The sequence below is a fragment of the Lipophrys pholis genome (assembly GCF_963383615.2).
Source record: "Lipophrys pholis genome assembly, chromosome: 12".
Lineage (NCBI taxonomy): Eukaryota > Metazoa > Chordata > Actinopteri > Blenniiformes > Blenniidae > Lipophrys > Lipophrys pholis.
Window position 1 is genome coordinate 18372384 of NC_137641.1, and position 17934 is coordinate 18390317.

Sequence of the window (17934 nt, forward strand, 5' to 3'; positions counted from 1 at the left end):
GATTGTTTACCACGCCGGTGCAGCTTTCCCGAGTGAAAACACACTCCGATAACATGCAATCTTAATCTTTAGCTACCAAGTCTTGAGCAGATTATCTTGGAGCCAAAGTGAACATTTTTAGAAGCATGTTCTTTCATGCGGCGAGTCACATCAAAGACCACCAAATCCTAATCAGTTCATCTCTGTGCAAAAAATTGTAAACACCTCACATGTTGAGAAATCCTGTTAAGGAAAATCTGCATTGAAGAGAATGAAAGGGACAGACACAAACACATTCTATAAAAACAAGCTCAGAGCTTAATTCCTGTATTTGCCACACCTTGTATCGGCGTACCTTTCCATCAACCATTAAACTATATGACCATATAAACGTTATGACTCCACAAGTTCACACACTTCACTTATGACAATGGCTACATTGTGGTCAAACCTTTATTCACACATACAGATGAATGAACAGCAAGACCACTCACCATAAATTAAGTATATCACTGGAGTTTTCCTCATTTACATGTCACTTTTCTTTAGTTCTGCTAGTTTTGGTCACCAGAAGTGACAATTTTCTATGATTATCAAAAGAATTTCGAGACAAAGTGTTGCTTCGTGTAAGCCAAATAAAAAAGAACCACAGTCCACAGTTGGTCCCCTGGCCATAGTTTGAACACATCTGGAAGAGACTCCAACATAATACATCACATCTCTAAAGCTGGTGCGTACCGAGCAGCTGTGGTCCTGAGGTCTAGACACTTGGTGTGATAAATCAGCAGAAAACTAAAATCTGGAGTTTCTCTTGGCTCAGGACATCGACTTGTGATTGAGCATTTTTATGCATTATTGCTGTTTTTACTTTAGTGAGAGATCTACATTCTCACTCTTATTACATCACAAATAAATCAGATGCTTTGTCAGGTGTTTACTCTTTTCTGCAGCCTATTTAAAGATTTTTCTCCCTTTTTATTTTTGCCAAAGTACTAAATAGCTCCTACATACTGATCATTGATTGTACATTTATATTGTGCCGGCATATAAATGGTTTAATAATTCTTTAAAAACATTGAACAAACGCTATAAAAAGTAGCAGTGTACAGTGGGCCATATAGTAAATAGAGAATGGGAACAATAGTTACATGCCGAACTTTTTGAATTGATTGAAGCTTTTCTGTCAGGGCTCTTAAGCTGAAATGACCTGCCTGAGGAAACACGGTTCAATATCTTTTTATAGCACTTTTTAGACATGGCTCCATAGACAGTAATGTCAGCTTGTCTATCTGTGCCCCACATTGGTCAGGGCTGAAAAATCTCAACAATAGTAAGCCGAATTGCCATGAAATTTGGTATAGATATCTCTTAAGCCCAGAGGATGACGCCTAATGAGCTTCTGTTGCAGCACATTAGGTTCAAATTTGTGGATATGGCATATAGGCATGTCCCCCTGTGAACGAATGGTAATCCCCTAAAGATTCATTTAGAACGATTTCAGGCTTGACATAAACAACACCTGATCTCATGAAGTATTTTAAGTTTGTTTGCCTTCGATCAAACTTCCCGCTGTGTACAAAACATTAATATTAATGTTGGCCGGCATTTAATTAAGCGTGCAGGAGCCATGTCAGGAGTGCAAGGTGTGTCGACATGTCATTCGGGCAGTGGCTGTGGTGGAGTGCCATTTCTGCACATCAATCAGATCCCGCTGAAAACGGTCCGTTCTGACAACCTCGTCTCATCTGTAAATACTCATCCCATTGATGCAGCTTTTCATGGAATTAATGAGGCAGCTTCATGTGCTGATGCATGTGGAAGGGGATCTCCCTTCAAATTGCTTTCCTTTATTGCCTCCCCCTCTCCCCCCCCATCCTCTCAGTTTGTCCTCTCTCACCAGAAATCACATTAGCCAAACCAATCTCATTTACAGCATACCATTTGTTAATTTAGGCCCCCGTGCGGTGCAGCTACAGCACCCGCTTCAGTTTCTATGTCAAAGAGCGCAGCGCACGAGTGTGAGAAATATAGATAAAGTTTAATGAAGGAGGAGAGCAGAGAATGAGAAAGGAGGATAAAGTGTTTGTGAAAGTGGAAGAAAGGTTGATAACAAAGACTGCGGGTTTCAGGACCACAGAGAGGACGTCTTCATGAGTGCTTTTATATTACACTTCAGGAAGAACCAATCCATTGACTGACTACCTAATGCATTGATTAGGTCCTCTGCTGAATAAAATGCTGAGCTTGAGAAAAAAATAAACATACTGCAGCTGATTTAGTCCGGGCATTGAAAAATTGCACTTTAATTACATAAAGAAATGCAGCTCATCTCCATTCGACTTTCTTTATTTTAAATTAAAGGATAATATAGGTCCTGTGTATGAAAAAAACAAAACAAAACAAAACAAAAAAATATTCAGTTGGAGCTCTGTTTTTCTGGATCATATTCTGCAAAAGCAGCCATAAATCAAATCTCACTGAAAAAGATCAAAATGTGCAATGCAAACAAATCAGAGGCCCTGTTCTCAGCTGAGTAAACTTTCACTGCGTTTCTCAGGGCAGTTTTTGAAAACATTCTCGAAATGGGCCCGTCTCTTTGTAAACTTTTAAGGAAATAGTAGTACTGCAAATGCACACTACGACTGCAAACTATGACTTTGATTTATGTTGTTTGGCTACTCATGCAGCCAATATTAAGGAGTGACATATCAAAATGAAGCAGTGTGTACCATCTGGGAACACCAGGTGGCACTGTATCTCAACAAAATGCTGCTACAATATCACTAAAACCCACCTTCTCCAACCACATTTGTCACCATGTAAATCAATGAATCACAAGGTTATTTGATCCACCACACATTCCATCATTTGTCATGGTCGTTTTGAATCGCTTCATGTTGTTGCAATGTTAAGGTTAAATGATGCTGTTTTGTTGGTTCCTATTGTTTTGTGTTTACTTGAATGCACTGTTAGAGTGAGTTGGTATGTGATTGGCCGAGAGCGGAGAAGGGGGGCAGGAGCGGAGTTCGCAGTGTGCTAGCAGACGGCTAACAGTCGCATCACCTCTGACGGTGCACCGCGGATCTCTGGCGTGTCTACAATGGAGTAAATATCGTACCTCCCCAGGATCTGTTCGGTCCCAAAATCTATTGGATTGGTCCTTGGATGATAACAAATCATCCTTGAATCGTTGATAGAATTGGGTTTTGTAGTTTTTGCGAAAAGTTTGTCAAATTCATACATACGTACAAACCAATAAATAAATACACGTGGACAAAAACATAACATACCCTTCAACTTTCGTTGGCAAAGGTAAAAAGTAATAAAACACAGAAACTGAGTAGAACAAAGAGAGTCAGTAGAGTCTAAGAAATTAGGGATTCGCGAAAAACAAAGGAACTGCTCGCATAATGAAGAATACTCCCCTGTCTAAAAGCACATCTCAGCAACTCCTCAGTTGCAGGTCCAGAAAAGATGGTACATTTACTTTCTCTTCATCCTGATCAGTGGACATGCATTTCTTCAACGTACCAGATACCGAGGAGGCTTACAAGATGAATGGGGGCAGTTAAAAGGTGCTTGAATGTTCTCTGTCATGTTGTATTCAGATAAACACCATCAACTTGTGGCCTGTCATGCAAACGACAGCATTTCCAGCATTTCCCGTCGTTCCGTTTTAAAGCCGATCATTAACAAAGCTTTGCCGTTTTGAGACAAAAAATGGAAAAAGTACATTAGTTTCCAGTGGATCAGTCCAATGTAAACAATGCATGTTGTAAAATTGTGAAGAATCTCCATTATTTTGATTTTCTTTTTTTTCTATTTAAATTTAGTCTTTAACCTTTGTGGAGAAAATTGATGAGTTGACATGAAGAACAGTTTGAAATGTTGGAAATTAAATGTATTACGCACAGCCATTTATTAAAGGGAATATAAGCTCATGGCATAATTAGCCTTGACAGTTTGCTCATGGTCTATTTATCCTACCGGCTGCACATCAATGAACCTGGACTTGTAGAACTAATAGTTGCTTCTTTTGTACACGTCGCACCTTATCTTGACTGTATGAACCATTTCTCTCACTGGAGCCAAAGAAAATGTACTGTTGGTCAGAGAGAAGAGCGCTCAATGACCCTGATACTGTGGAACAGATGCCAGCTCGCCTGCAGGCCTCCTACAAGACAGTAGGAAAATAATTTTCGATAAAACAGGAATGAAAGTAAGAACTATGGACGATATAAAAATCTCCCAACAACACCTCTTGTAACAAAGACAAATTAATTTATTAGGATTTTAAGTCTGAAGAATTGGCCAGAATCTTCTATGGATGCAAAGCTATATACTCCTCTACTTTCTGGTCGGGTTTCAATTTTGTAGATATAATTAATTTACAAGTTATGGTCATGAGAAATGTGTATTGTGAATCATGTCAGTGGCAACAAGATGGAAATATAAAGGTTAATTCAAACAGATCTGAAAATATTTCTAATTATTTGGGGGGTGGGGGAGGGGGATCTCATGGATTTGTAAAAACAGCTTTCTTAATGTGTCGAAAAGGGCAAACTGAGTTTATCGGAAAAATGTAGTGGAATGTAGAGGAAATGTAATCAAAGGTGAGAAAGGTGTGACGGTTATGCATCATTATATGATCTAACATTTACCTTGAAACTGGAGTTTGGTATCTGATCAATCTACACACACAGAATACTGCACGGCTTCAGTAGATTATCGCTTTTTCTGCGCTCCCTTGCCAGATTCGCATCTGTTTGTGAGTTTGCGGTAATTACTGTGCCGTGTCGAAGGTGACGACTGGGGAAACGGGAGGGCAGACGGCAATCAGTTGTCTCCTCCTAGTTATTGTCGGCATCTTCCACACCAGCGGCCCTTTATCTTTGCTCGTCGGGATCGGCGGTCGACACGCGGCCAGTTATTACCGCTGCAGCGACCACGATAAGATCAAAGGAGACCGGTTGTACATGGAAGATGTAATGACTGTGCTCTCCTAAGCACTGCTGCTCGGGTTGTCATGTCATTATCCACCCTGTTAATGCCGGGGTTTTTTCTCTCTCCACATCCTTTACTAGTCTTTTGCAGATTTCAGAACAAGAACAGTCTCCAATTATTTTGATGTGCAGGGAAATTACACAGACTCTGTGTTTTACTGAATAGAACCGTGTCTATCCGTTCACCTTTCCTGTGCTGTTGGTGTTTGACTTCAGAACAGCCTTCTCTTGCCATCTTGCTTGGTCTTTGCTTTTTTCCCCCCCCCCCACATAAAATATTCTGCTCCATTTATGCCAGAGGTTTGAACAACAGCAATTTGTCATGTTGTAAAAAGAACTACTGAAAGCCGCTCATGTACTTCATGACAATTTCATGTGACAGATTTAAAGGTTAAGAAAGCAACACACTGTCAGAATGTCTCCAGAGGAGGTCATGGTTTTGTAGCGCCCGTATATACCTCCACAGAGCGTGACCATGAGTAATGGAAGTGATAGCGGGACAAAAAGGGTGGGACAAGGGTAGAGATGATGTGGAGGATGTCGTGACTGGCGTCCTTTAAGGTGCTTTAGGTGCCGAGCAAAACGGATCAAACATCGTTGTACTTTCTGCCAATTTCCGCCTCCTGATATTCTGATTTTATTGAGCATCAAACACAGTTTGTCATGTACAACAACGCTTTCATTTAGTGAATACACTAATTGGTTTTACACATTTTCAGTTGAACTTGCTAACCCCGACTTTGCATTACTTTAATTTAGTGAATGTGCCATCTGTTCTCCTGATGTTATGTTTCAACAATGCAAAAAGAAGTAAATCATGTCTGAAGGCTTGCACGAGCTCAGCTCTTTTCCACAAGTGAAACATTTGAGCGTCTTTCAATGTTGGACCTTGAAATGAACAATCATGGCTAGTAAACAAAGCTAATCATGGCCAATCCATTTAAACATACCTATTATATATTATATTCTACCACTTATTACAACCCGAAAAACAAACATCTTAATTACAATAGCTAAACATTACTACCTTGGTCTAGACACAGGTCTCTGTGACAGAGCTGTGGTACTGGACCACAGTGGTTTGTACAAGACCACTTATTGAATAGGCAGTGTGTATATTGTCACTGTCATGGGCTGAATTGTTTACATTCTCACTGGAGTTAAACTATATAGGTATAATAGGCAGCATGTCCCAGAGGTATTGTTCCAATTACCACTTTGGACCTCACCTTTCACTCCTTTTTCCTTTAGCCTGTGGCACTATTCAAGCTTCTCATGCTCGTTCAAGCTGATGTCACTGTCAAATAGGATTGCCAAGTCTATCACCGCTGCACATCAAAAATAATATATTTCAAAAGTCATATTTTCACATAGACCTTGAAAGAAATTGAGAAGTGGTCATCCAGACATATTTTAAACTGTGACATATAAAGTCATAATGAAATATTGAAGTATCTGCAGCCATTCAAGGTTGGTAATCAAATTTAAGATAATTTGTGACATGAACGTCTTTGTACAAAAGGTCAGATTGCCTTCAGTTGCATCCCTTCCAGTGAACCAGACGATACTCAGGGGCTTGTACAAGCAAATCAACTTACATTCATTGGTCACCTGTTATGAATATAGTTCTACAACAAATTTCATTAGATGTGTCAAACCATAATTGACTCTGAGGTCTGTGAGGGTGCATGCCATTTTGAGATACTTTGCAGAAGCTATATGTTTTGTATCTATAGCATGTGATGTCCAATGAACAAAGCCTCAAGCACTTACAAGAAGTTAAAAATCAGCTTCATCACAGACAGTATGCTACAACAAGGGGAATACAGGCCTGTAAAAAGAAAAGAAGAGTGGCGGGTTAGAGGGGAAATCAGGTCAGTTGCTTGGGGTGGACTCAGACATACCAGCGTTCATAGGGGATGACTGACAACAAGTCCTATTTAGTGATGAGTTCAACTTTGAGATTAATGGCAATGACGCAAGAGTGTACGTAAGGACAAAAAGCAAGAGAGAGTGATAGTGCCGTGGATCAAACAGACAGTGAAGCACGGTGGAAATATTCAAGTCAGGTGGTGTTTTGCCTTGTCTGGAGTCGGGTACCTGCACTGAATTCACACCGTCCTGACCCAGTATGACAAATTGCATGCCATTCCTATGAGTCACAGTATAATACCCGTGGTGTATTTTTTTGTGGAGAAAGATTCACGCTTGCCGCAGGATAATGTGCCTAACTTCCTCAAAGTTTCGCAAGAACTATTGGAACTCCAATGTTTGCTGACTCATACCGATTGTGTCTGTTGCAAAATGGTCCTATAACCTCTTTGTGAAAACTTAATAAATCCTGTAGTTTCTATATGATCTGATACACTTATGAAGTCAAGTCAAAACTTTATTAAAGCGAAAGGCTGAATGGGTCAAGATTCTGAAATTATGGAACATTTTCAAGTCATTAAAATTTAGTGAAGAATATTTTTGTTTTATGTTCTTGGAGCTAACCAAGTGAATCCTCAATCCATGTATTTGTATTTTTTTTAAATACTTTTGGAGCAGACATGGAAAACGCTATGTGGATTTCTAAAATCCCAGAATCAAATGTTTGCCCTGTGGTGGCGGCTGATTGTTAATGTCCGACTCTGACCAGCATATTTTTTGTGTTCCAGGGTCAGGCTGAAGGACGGTGTGGCATTTCTGGGAGCCAGAGCCAGTAACCCAGTTATGTGGACGGTGAGTCAGGATGTCAGGAGCGAAGGTCACAGGGTTGTCACCCTGCACTGTCACAGGAAGGAGAACAGTTTCAGTCAAAGGTATGGCCAACGTCCTCCGCCCTCCTCCGCAGAATTAATCATCGTGTGACTGAAATATGAACCTAACACAATGCTGAACAACCAAAAAGCAGCACCACACTTTATTTCTCAGACAGGTGTCAGAAAAGAGTGATAGCAAAGAGTTAGGTTGAAGGAGGACATGACTCACATCTCAACCATTCATTCTCTGGCACTGCCAAGCGCACAGATTTCCATCCAGTTTCAAGTGTCGTCAAAGAAATGCATTCTTCAAGGAACACAATGTTAGTTTTGCTGGTATTTAGACGGTCAAAGAAAGGGAAGAATTACAAAATGTCAGGAAGTGTTTCTGACACAGGTCCCTGTGCTCATCAACTTTTTTTTTTTCTTTCTCTCTAACATCTGTTCTTTTCAAACATGGAGTCCTGAGAAGCCTGAGTCCAATCCCAGCAGGGTTTAGGCAAAATGTAGGGTACTCGCTGGTTACCTGGATATAAATCCACTGGGGTAAAGGAAGAACATGCAAACTTCACATATGAAAATCTTGAGCCTCAACAGATGCAGTACTGTTCTGTTTTTTTGTTTTTTTTTTGAGGGAAGAGTGCAAACCATTCATTACTGTGCATCCTTTCTGACCACGTGTACTCTTGTAATCAGCATGTACTCCTGCTGTCTAACAGCCAGTTTCACTCACGCTGTGACGTGAAGTGTAATCTTACACTTCACGTCTATTTTTAGAATTGTCAGCACATAGGTACAGTGATTGTGTGGGTGGGCTCCGATTGCTTCCTGGAATCCTGGTGAACTACAGCAAAATAGCCTGCATTAATGTGTCCTGCACATGAAGCACTCATCTGCTCTAGAAAGATACTGCTCTTCATCTCACATCTCCTGTGATCTCGCACAGGATATTGTCATCTGTCCCAAAATGAATAGGTGTTCGTCAATGAATGCATGTTCATCAATGGATTAATAAACGGAGCACTCAAGAAGAGTCAGAAGTGCAGAAATGCTCAAACAGTGATAAAGTCACTCAAGGCAACCACAAAGATACAAAAGTGGCCACAAAGAAACGCAAAACTACACACAAAAAAAAAAAAGAAACAAAAAAATGAAAAATGGCTGTAGAGTTAGGTATTACTGAGGGACCTCAGTAATACAGATAGAGAATGACCACCTAAGTGTAGAATGAACAACTAAAACAAACTACAAAGAGTTTTTACAAGTAAATTGTTCTTTGTCTTAGTGGAAAGATGTAAGATGCATTTCTAGAAAATGTGAAGCAGTTAAAAACACATAAAGAAAAAAAAAGGTGCCATCTCAACATAAAGCCATTTTTAACACTGCTAATTGCTACAAAATATACAAAGAAAGTCCAAAACCCATTTGATCTAATTGCAGCATTTTGCAACTGTCGACATGCATGTTTTACACCAGTATGGCATTGAGTCTCTGTGTTGTACTGTTATTGCTAGTTTTACTAAAAAAGGATCAATCAATTACTTTTACAGAGAAAAAAAAGAAAAAGATATTTTATTTAAAAATTTGTGACATTGCAAGTGCACATTTTTGCACTGACTGGAATGGAACCTTTGAAGGGCCAGTTTTGGCTTGCAGGCCTCATGTTTGACAGCCGTCAAGAGACAACATATGAACACATGATAGAAATTAATGGAGATGAAACATAAAACACAAAACTATATGAAAAAAACCCCCAAAACAATAGATAAGAGATACAGAATGAGATGATGACACATAATACAAGAAAGAAAAACAGCATCCACAGTCATTAAAACAACACTTAGGCATCCAAAATAACCTTATGGAAATGCAAAAAGACAAAAAAAATGACCAAAAAACAAAACAAAACACAAAGACCATCAATGTGACCACATATCAAAAGCCAAAATTACCATCACAACAGCTACAAAGTGACCCAATAGGATCACAAACAGGGTGGAAACACACTGGGAAGCCTTTAATGGTCTATCTATGGATCCATTTTTCTCTTCTTCATCTTTTCCTAGACATATTCTGTAAACAACCATAATCACTGTGTTATATCATCAGTCCAACATATATGGTTCTGCGAGGTGAAATACTCTGGCATGTACTGAACACATCTCTATAAATTAGCTTTCAGGGGTTACAAACACATCTTACAGTTGCTTGTACAAAGGTGTATCCTACAAGGTATGCATGCTTTCCCCTATATCACACTGTATCTTTTAAGAGTTATTTCTCACCTTCCACACAACCATTCATTTCACTTAATTTCAGCGGGCCATAAAAATCATCCCAGAGCGAATTGACACTTGGTTCAGATGGGTAATCCATCAAAGTACATTCATCCCAGAGGGGGTTTTATCATAAAGCGAGCAGGGAATTTTTCCTTTCATGTACATTCCAATATCCTCAGACTTTAAGTTGTTACATTAATAACCAATTGTGTCCAAAAAAAAAATCCCTAAAACAAATTTGCTTGGAAAAAACAGACAAATTCAATCCTGTTGGTTAATGGGTGTACCAAAATGATTTTATATATATATATATATATATATATATATAAAAAACGCAACTGTGCTTTGAAAGTGGTTGTCAAGTACAATATAAATTTCAGTTTATGGGATGAAATATAAACATAGCAGAATGTAATATAATTTATCGCAAGCCTGAGAAACTTACTTAAAGTCAGCGTGCGCTAAAAAGCACCGGCTCTGCCAGGTCATTACAGAAATGCAAAAAGTTCAGCGACATTTGTAACTTTTCAATCATGTCGAAAGGATTTAAAGTATGTGTGCATGCCCATGTGCAGGTGATTGCCGCTAACAGGTCGCCGTTTCCAATAATGAATAATAACTGTGTGTCAACGTTACGGCGTTTGACATTCAACTCGGCAGCCAAACGGCTTTGGGCAAAGACAAAGTAGCTGCACACAGGAAGTGACACACCGTGGCTGGGTTGTTATTTCCTCCCGGGTGTCAAGGTGACGACAGTGATGAATGACAAGTCATCTATCATTTACATGCATCTCTTTCACAGCCCCGCTGAGGAGAAGAGACATTGAATTATACAGCACTGCTAAAATCAAGGTCATACATGTTGAATCTGGTATTATGCCCCGCAATGCTGCGTGTCACAAAAAGACTACCTTGAAATATTGAAATGATAATGCAGCACCCGCTGTGACCCTGTGCTTTCAAGTTTCCGAACGCCACAAATCAAATGGAATAACTGCAGAACATCCAGTGAATGTGACGAGCACCAAAACAGTGAGCTTTAATTTATAAAATCCATTTGATGAGTGTAAAGAAGTACTGAGAGAGCAACGGTCAAGGTTTTGTCGATTTCATCAAAATAGCAAAAAATATATATAAAAAAAAAAAAAAAAATTGATGAAGTAAACATGGTCACAGCACATTAAACAAACAATGATTTTCTCCTGTTATGTCACTTTAAGCTTGTGACCACAAATGGTGGACTGGGGAGGTCAAACCTTAACCAAAAACAAAAGACATCCCCATGAACTGTCCTGCACCTGAAGAGACAAAGACACAAGTTCATCAGCTGTGATTGCTCTTCGCTTTTTATCTCCAAAGTAAAAAGGACTCCTGCATTTCCTATTGAAAGTGTCAAGAAAGAAATATGGTCCATTTGGAGAAACAAGCTCTTTCTCTGAAAAAGAAGGTTCTAAGTCTTGAAAGTAGAAAAGAATGGTTCGAGAAAGATTTTTCTATTGAATGAAGACTTGAAGCTTGGAAATGTAATTTAGCTCCATGATATCTGCAAAGATTTCCATTGTGACATTTAAAAAAAGAAAAAAAAGCATTTTAAAGTGATAGCTCATTATTCAAGTCTTTTTGTTAGGATCTTGATAGCCATCCTGTGAGATGGAGATATCAGCCTGCAAAAAAAAACCACAAACGAGGCTACTGGAAATGTGAGTGGGAAGCCAATGAGTCTGAAAAGACAAGCGCCTTCGAACATATTCCTCCAAATGTCCATCGACGCTCGCTTTGCTGGCCATTAAATTCCCTGCCAGAGCATGAAAGCTAAACAGCAGCAGCAGCAGGATGCGTTTCTTTCGGCAGGAAGTGAGGCATCAAAGCCAGTTAACATGACCACCAGACCTGATGAACTTAACAGTCCAATCAGATGGAAATGGATACGGGATGGAAATATGAAAGTACACATTCTGTCTGTAACGCAGCGTGTTCACGTATCGCTTTGTCCTTTATGTTTCCTTTATGTTTCATCTTATCATGTCCATTGTGCTTCTTTTCTGTGCAAACCTTCCCTACTGGTATTTAATACAACCTGCTGCAAGCTGCAGATGAGCATCCTGTGAACTATTAACAGCACACTGCATATTATGTTTACGTATACAGAAGTAAACTGTTGGTTCAGTTTATTTGCGACTTCGGTCAAGCACTTGTTTTCAGGTTTGGAATTTTTAGTTTTCTCTCCCCACATTTGTGTGTCATTTACATCGATGCAAAACTTTTCTGAAACGGAAACACAGGAAAATGTTTCTGTTGAAACTTTGTGTTAGCGAGGCCTAAATGCCCAAATGACCAGCCTGCCTTTGGGATCTTTGCTTTTATAACTCGAGCTGCCTTTTGGTTTTCACTATTTCGTCCACCTGTAAGTATCTACTACACTGTCTGATTCCCCAAGTACAACTCTTTAAAAAAAAAAAAAAAAAAAAAGGTGAAGAAGACTTGTGCCATTGTACATTATTTTGTGTTTGGGTCTTTTCTCCCTAAAGATTCTCATCCTGTGCTCGCACTGGCACATAGCTCAAAACAGGTATTCTCCTGCACCTCACCAAAGCGATTTCATCAGATGTAATGCTCTGGGATTGTACTAATGTTTTGAGTGACATGTCGAGAGGAGAGAAGCAACAGAGATTGTGGTAACACAAGTTTCATCACTGTCCACTAATGGCTTTGTCAGAGAGAAGGTCATCGGTTCATTGCACTTTAACCTCACAATGTTGAACTATTTTTAATCCATTGAAAGTACAAATATAGTCTCTGTTTCTGCCAGGGATGATGTCACAATGCAGTCAGAAATTATTATTCACTTTGCAGCATTAATGACAGCGGAGATAAAAGGAAGATTAATAAGTGACACTTACTCCATAATACTTCATTCTTTAATCTGTTGAGTCTCTCTGCCGTCTCAAGGCTGTGGACACAGGTCCATCTGCCTTCAGTGGAACGATGCAGCACACGTCAAACTACTATTACGCACGACAGAGCCGTTGGTGAGCTTCTGTGCATGAAGCACCAGACCGCCGCAAAATAACCACTGACACCTCTGGCTTATGTGCACATCAAACTTGTCACTCCAATGAATTATTCTGCAGTTTTCACTGCAAATCAAGCGGCGCGCTGCATACTGACACGGGGAGAACAGCTCCTGCAGTCCAATGAAAAAAAAATCAAAGATCAATTAAAACTTCCCTCAGTGCTAATAACACCCCTGAGGACCGTCCTTTTCTGCCGGTCTTTCAAAAATGCCTCCCCAGAAGACGCAGAACAACCATCTGGTCTGTCGTCTTTTTAACGAGTACTGCCAAAGTAATATCAGGAGAGCTGCATTCTTTACACAAACATCATCACCAGCATGATACGATACAGGCTGATGGCATGTGAAAACAAATGTTATGTAAATGCAGATTGCGGACCCTTTCGCTGGCAGACCTTTTGACGTGTCACAGCGAGTAAAGCAAAGTGAAATTAATGGCATTAATAATGATTTAATTCCATTAAATGTCGTACTGAGCCATGACAGCGAACCGGCAGAAACAATGGCAGGACCTCCCTTAAGTGGATCGGAGCTGCGTCTCTCCCGCTGTGACATGTGGAAATGTCCGCTCTGAAAAGGCTCGATTATCAGGGTCACAATTGTCTTTGCAATATGAAGGTTGTGACTGTATTACTCTATCAGAAAGTCAGCAATTATTATTTCTTTACAAAACATTCACATGAAGACTGATTCAAATGAGATTAAAATTTCATCATTTTATAGTTATTTGGCAAATAAAGTTTAAGAATTGTATTCTCAGTGCTGACAGATAAATGCAATATAACCCTTTTTTTCCCCTCAACAAGTTAGAAAAAAAATATTTTCTGTCGTTTCAAAAAAAAAAAAAAAATGTCTTTAGACTATTATTAATGACACCTTTAGTCAGTCAGTGATTCTTTGGCAGGGGTGACGGCATCTAGAAATTTCCTGCAAACGTATGCTTCCAGTTTCTGAAGTGCAGGTTTGCAGAAGTCCTTTCCTCGTAGAATAAATTCTTCAGCTCCAAACGTCGCCATCACAGCACCTTTTGAGCTGATCGCTTAAGAAGCTGTGCCATTTGACGCTACATTGCTTGAGGTAAACGAAGCACAAAACTAGTTTAGGTCTATGGGGTTTAACTACTTTTGGTTGAAAATTTTCAGTCACAAAGCAACAAGTGATCAGTGATTTAGGTCTTGAGTGTTTCCATGAGAGTGAAGTGAGTAACTCTTCTTGCTTTACTGTGAACATGACAGAGCGACTGAGTGGCCAAGAAGTAGAATTCAGACCAGAGTACATTGCAAGAGATTTAAAGTGACAGTAAATTGACAGTTTCAACAGAAGATATCGGCAAATAAATGCTGCCGCACCGGCTGAAATCATAAATAGTCTCCTACTTCCAACACAGCAGGCGAGGAGGACAAAGTCTCACCAAAAAAGAGGAAAGTCAGTCAGAGGTATGTGGCAAGGATCCCGCTTCAAATCTCACTGATGCCATTTAATATCCCCTGTTTCTATGTTCATATTAGTATCAAGGCAGTTTATTTCAGGCTGCTCCCTAGCTGCTTTACATACAACTGTAGTACTGTAAAATACTAATTCATTTTATGCAAAAAACATATATAGTCATTTCACTATTTAATTAATAATTTCAAGGTCTAAATGTGCCAAAATAAAATAAATATATACGCCATAAAATAATTAATTAAATGTGTCATTAATTAATTAAAATCTGAATTCATTTTATGTAAAAAACACATTTGATTATTTCACGATTGTATCTGTCAAACTCGCCAATCAAAGTCAGCGGGCGGAGCTAACGCTGATCGAGTCAAAGCCATTGCTTTTGTCTGAAGAGTTTCTATAACATGATGGCTCCGTTACCGGGATCTGCATGAAATAATTATGTATCTTTTTTTTTTACATAAAATTAATTAGTATTTTGCTAAATTAATGACACATTTAATGACACATTTCTATATTTAATTCCCATTTTAATTATTTAATGACATATTTAATAATTTTTTTTAGCATTTAATGACACATTCATATATTTAATACCAAATTAAATAGATTTAATGGTGTATTTTTAATTTATTTTTTAATTTAGGAACATTCAGTCCTCCATACAGCCACAGTTTTGTTACTTTATTTTTTTTTAAATTTTAACTTATCGACTTCTTTGAATGACTCAATACACCAAATTGAAGTACAAAAGTGTATTACAAAACTAAAAAGGTGTTGGTTTGGGAAAACTGACTGACTTTAATTACCAGCAGCACATAGTAAAATATCTTTGACACAAATGATTATTTTAGATCATATATATTGACAAAGAAAAATATTATGTTTCACCTTTAAACTATAAAAGATTTTACAAGCTTGGTAGCCCATGTTATCCCAGATTTATCCAAGCAAGTCCCAGAAACTTCATGCAATGCCCCATAAGATTTGGGTACACTCAGTTTTCAAGGTTTCCATCAATATTCAGTGGTGTGGATGTCAGTTGAAGTGGTCTTGATATTTGTTTGGGCGGTTCATATTCCTGCAGGAAAATGTTTCTCATTCTACAAAGGCTCAATCCAGAGGGTAGAGCATGTCTGTGAAGAATGAAGAGCTATTTGTCCGTAGTCGAGGCGAAGTTGATGTAGAAGAGGTATCACACTTCAAAGTGAGCAACACCCCCTGACTCAGATATTGACTCCAGTTTGTCTCAGTTTGTTCCCGGGTTCCTCTATTCATGTCCTCAAATGCACTCCTCTGTTTCTGCCATAAACGTCGGATTTGGACGCATATGCAAATCTGTGAAATTCTGATACGTCTTAGTCAACGTCAAGTGTTTGGCCTGGTCTCCTCTCCTGACAAGCGGTTAGCCTTTTAAAGTGCTGCGAATGGCCCCTTAAAATGCTTCAATCGAGCCCCGGTTTGACACAGAGCAACTCTCTCTGCTTCGAATAACAATCTGGCGTTTGACACTTTCATTTAGTTGTTATATTATGCTTCCGACTATGACAGTGCTCCATAGTAAGCTCTGCTGAGTTTAAAACATGAAGCCCAGCTTTATTTGCAATTTGTGAAGAGTGAGTGCAAAGTGACTCACTTAAACATGGCTCTAATGAGTTGATCGAATTCACCCGAGTATAAATCTGAATAAAGCTCCTCTGGAATGGTTTCAGCTTTACTCAATGATGCCACAAATGTTGCTTCAGCATCACTCCTGATGTCAAAATAGAGAATAAAGTGCAAAACGTTTTCCAAACTAGCAATGTGTTATATCCCAATTGCCAGGCTGCATTGAATTATACTCAACAAAAATGCAAAACACAAGACAATTTATATAATCCAAACCTAATGAATTTCCCATTACTTTTATTCAAGATGTTGCTTTTGTTGGGCTTGGCCCCAATCTTTAGGCTAGTCAAACATTAAAAGTGGGTCTGAAGCCTTTTTCAGGAGGCAATCTGTGGGGCTTCAAGAAAGAAAGGATAGGAACCACTGGCAAAGTGAATAGTCTAATAGTCTTTCAAAACAGAGGGAACACAGCAAATAGCTGTGATTTTATGTTAACACAGCCCCTGAATATTTCAGTGTGGCCTTAGTCTGTGATTTTTGTATTCCAGTCAGAATTGTGCACTTTTATATAATCAGCCCTGCGCACTGCTGGACGTCACTGAACGAGCAAAGGTAACAAAGAGAAAAAGTTCCAGTCTTCAGATTCTTTTTGTGAATCAAACCTGGAATTATTATCATCATATTCTTTGTTTTATAGTAATTTAAAGGTACAGAAACTGGCATAAGTGGCCAATCAGTTTTACCACATTACTTACAAGCACAGTATTCTATTGTTTTTCGGCTCCTATTGCTGCACAAGTTACTTGATGCAAACCGCAGAGACCTCACACGGTGTAGCTGACAAATACTGATGTGTTTCCCATATTTATGGAACTCTGCAAAAAAAAAGGGATTACATCAACATTCTGTTTGACGTCTGAAGAAATGCTGTAAACGACATTGTCGTACGCCAGTGTGCGTCTTTGATGATAATGTGAACCCGGCATGTAAATTCAAACTTGTTATGTGGCCAAAAAAAAAAGAAAAACCTGGGCTAGCTGCATGTTTCAGTGTGACCAAAGAAGCCCTTTAGAAACCAGTCAAGCAGATTTTTTATTTATTTTTTTCCCCCCAAATTGCTGATCTGTGTCAGAGAATACTGTGTTCAGCATATTTTATTTAAGGGCATCTGTATGCAGACAGCAAGGACTGCAGTCTGGGTACTATTGTAACGGATAAGGAAATCCCATCATGAGCCAGCTTGGGTCGTGATGTTACTGAATCTGTCTCAGTATCATCACCGAAGATAGTTATATATTTGCCTCTAATACACACATTAAGTCCAGACATCAATACCAGCGTAAAGGACAGATGTTTTTCAGTATCCGGAGGTAAATCATGGTACAGTCTTGAGATTTGTTATTTTGACACGATCCCATCTCCTTGGATATGGTTATATTTGAATGTATATTATTTCACTTGTACTTTAAATTACAGTTCTTATTAGTCAGTTTTATCTCATGATCTGTTATTATCTATCACTATGTTGCTGTTGCCATACTGGATTTTCCCCATGTGGGAAAAATAAAGTGTTTTATTTGATAATAAATACCTTGAGGAATACCAATATGAAGGTATGACGTGTGAATAAACAGGATACAAATCTGGAAAATAAGCACAAAAAGCAGATAAAAAGTGTTCATGAGGTACAGGGAGTAAGAAGAGTGGGATATGCACTGGGTGTTTTCATTGCTGCAACCATTTATTTGTTTATTTACTTATTGGCTTCCTTTGCTTTATTTTGTAGTTTTGAACATGCGATTGCT

The 17934-nt window shown here is 38.9% G+C and overlaps 1 protein-coding gene across 1 annotated transcript in view; it reads left to right on the top strand.

Annotated features, from left to right (window-relative positions):
• The window catches only part of LOC308118268 (transmembrane protein 132C), a gene marked incomplete at its 5' end in the record, with an annotated part of 133302 nt that overhangs the window by 39403 nt on the left and 75965 nt on the right, over positions 1–17934 (top strand). Inside the window, one exon of the mRNA XM_080477618.1 lies at positions 7643–7786. Within this exon, the coding sequence (XP_080333744.1) occupies positions 7643–7786 (144 nt within the window). The remainder of the gene's footprint in view (positions 1–7642; positions 7787–17934) is intronic.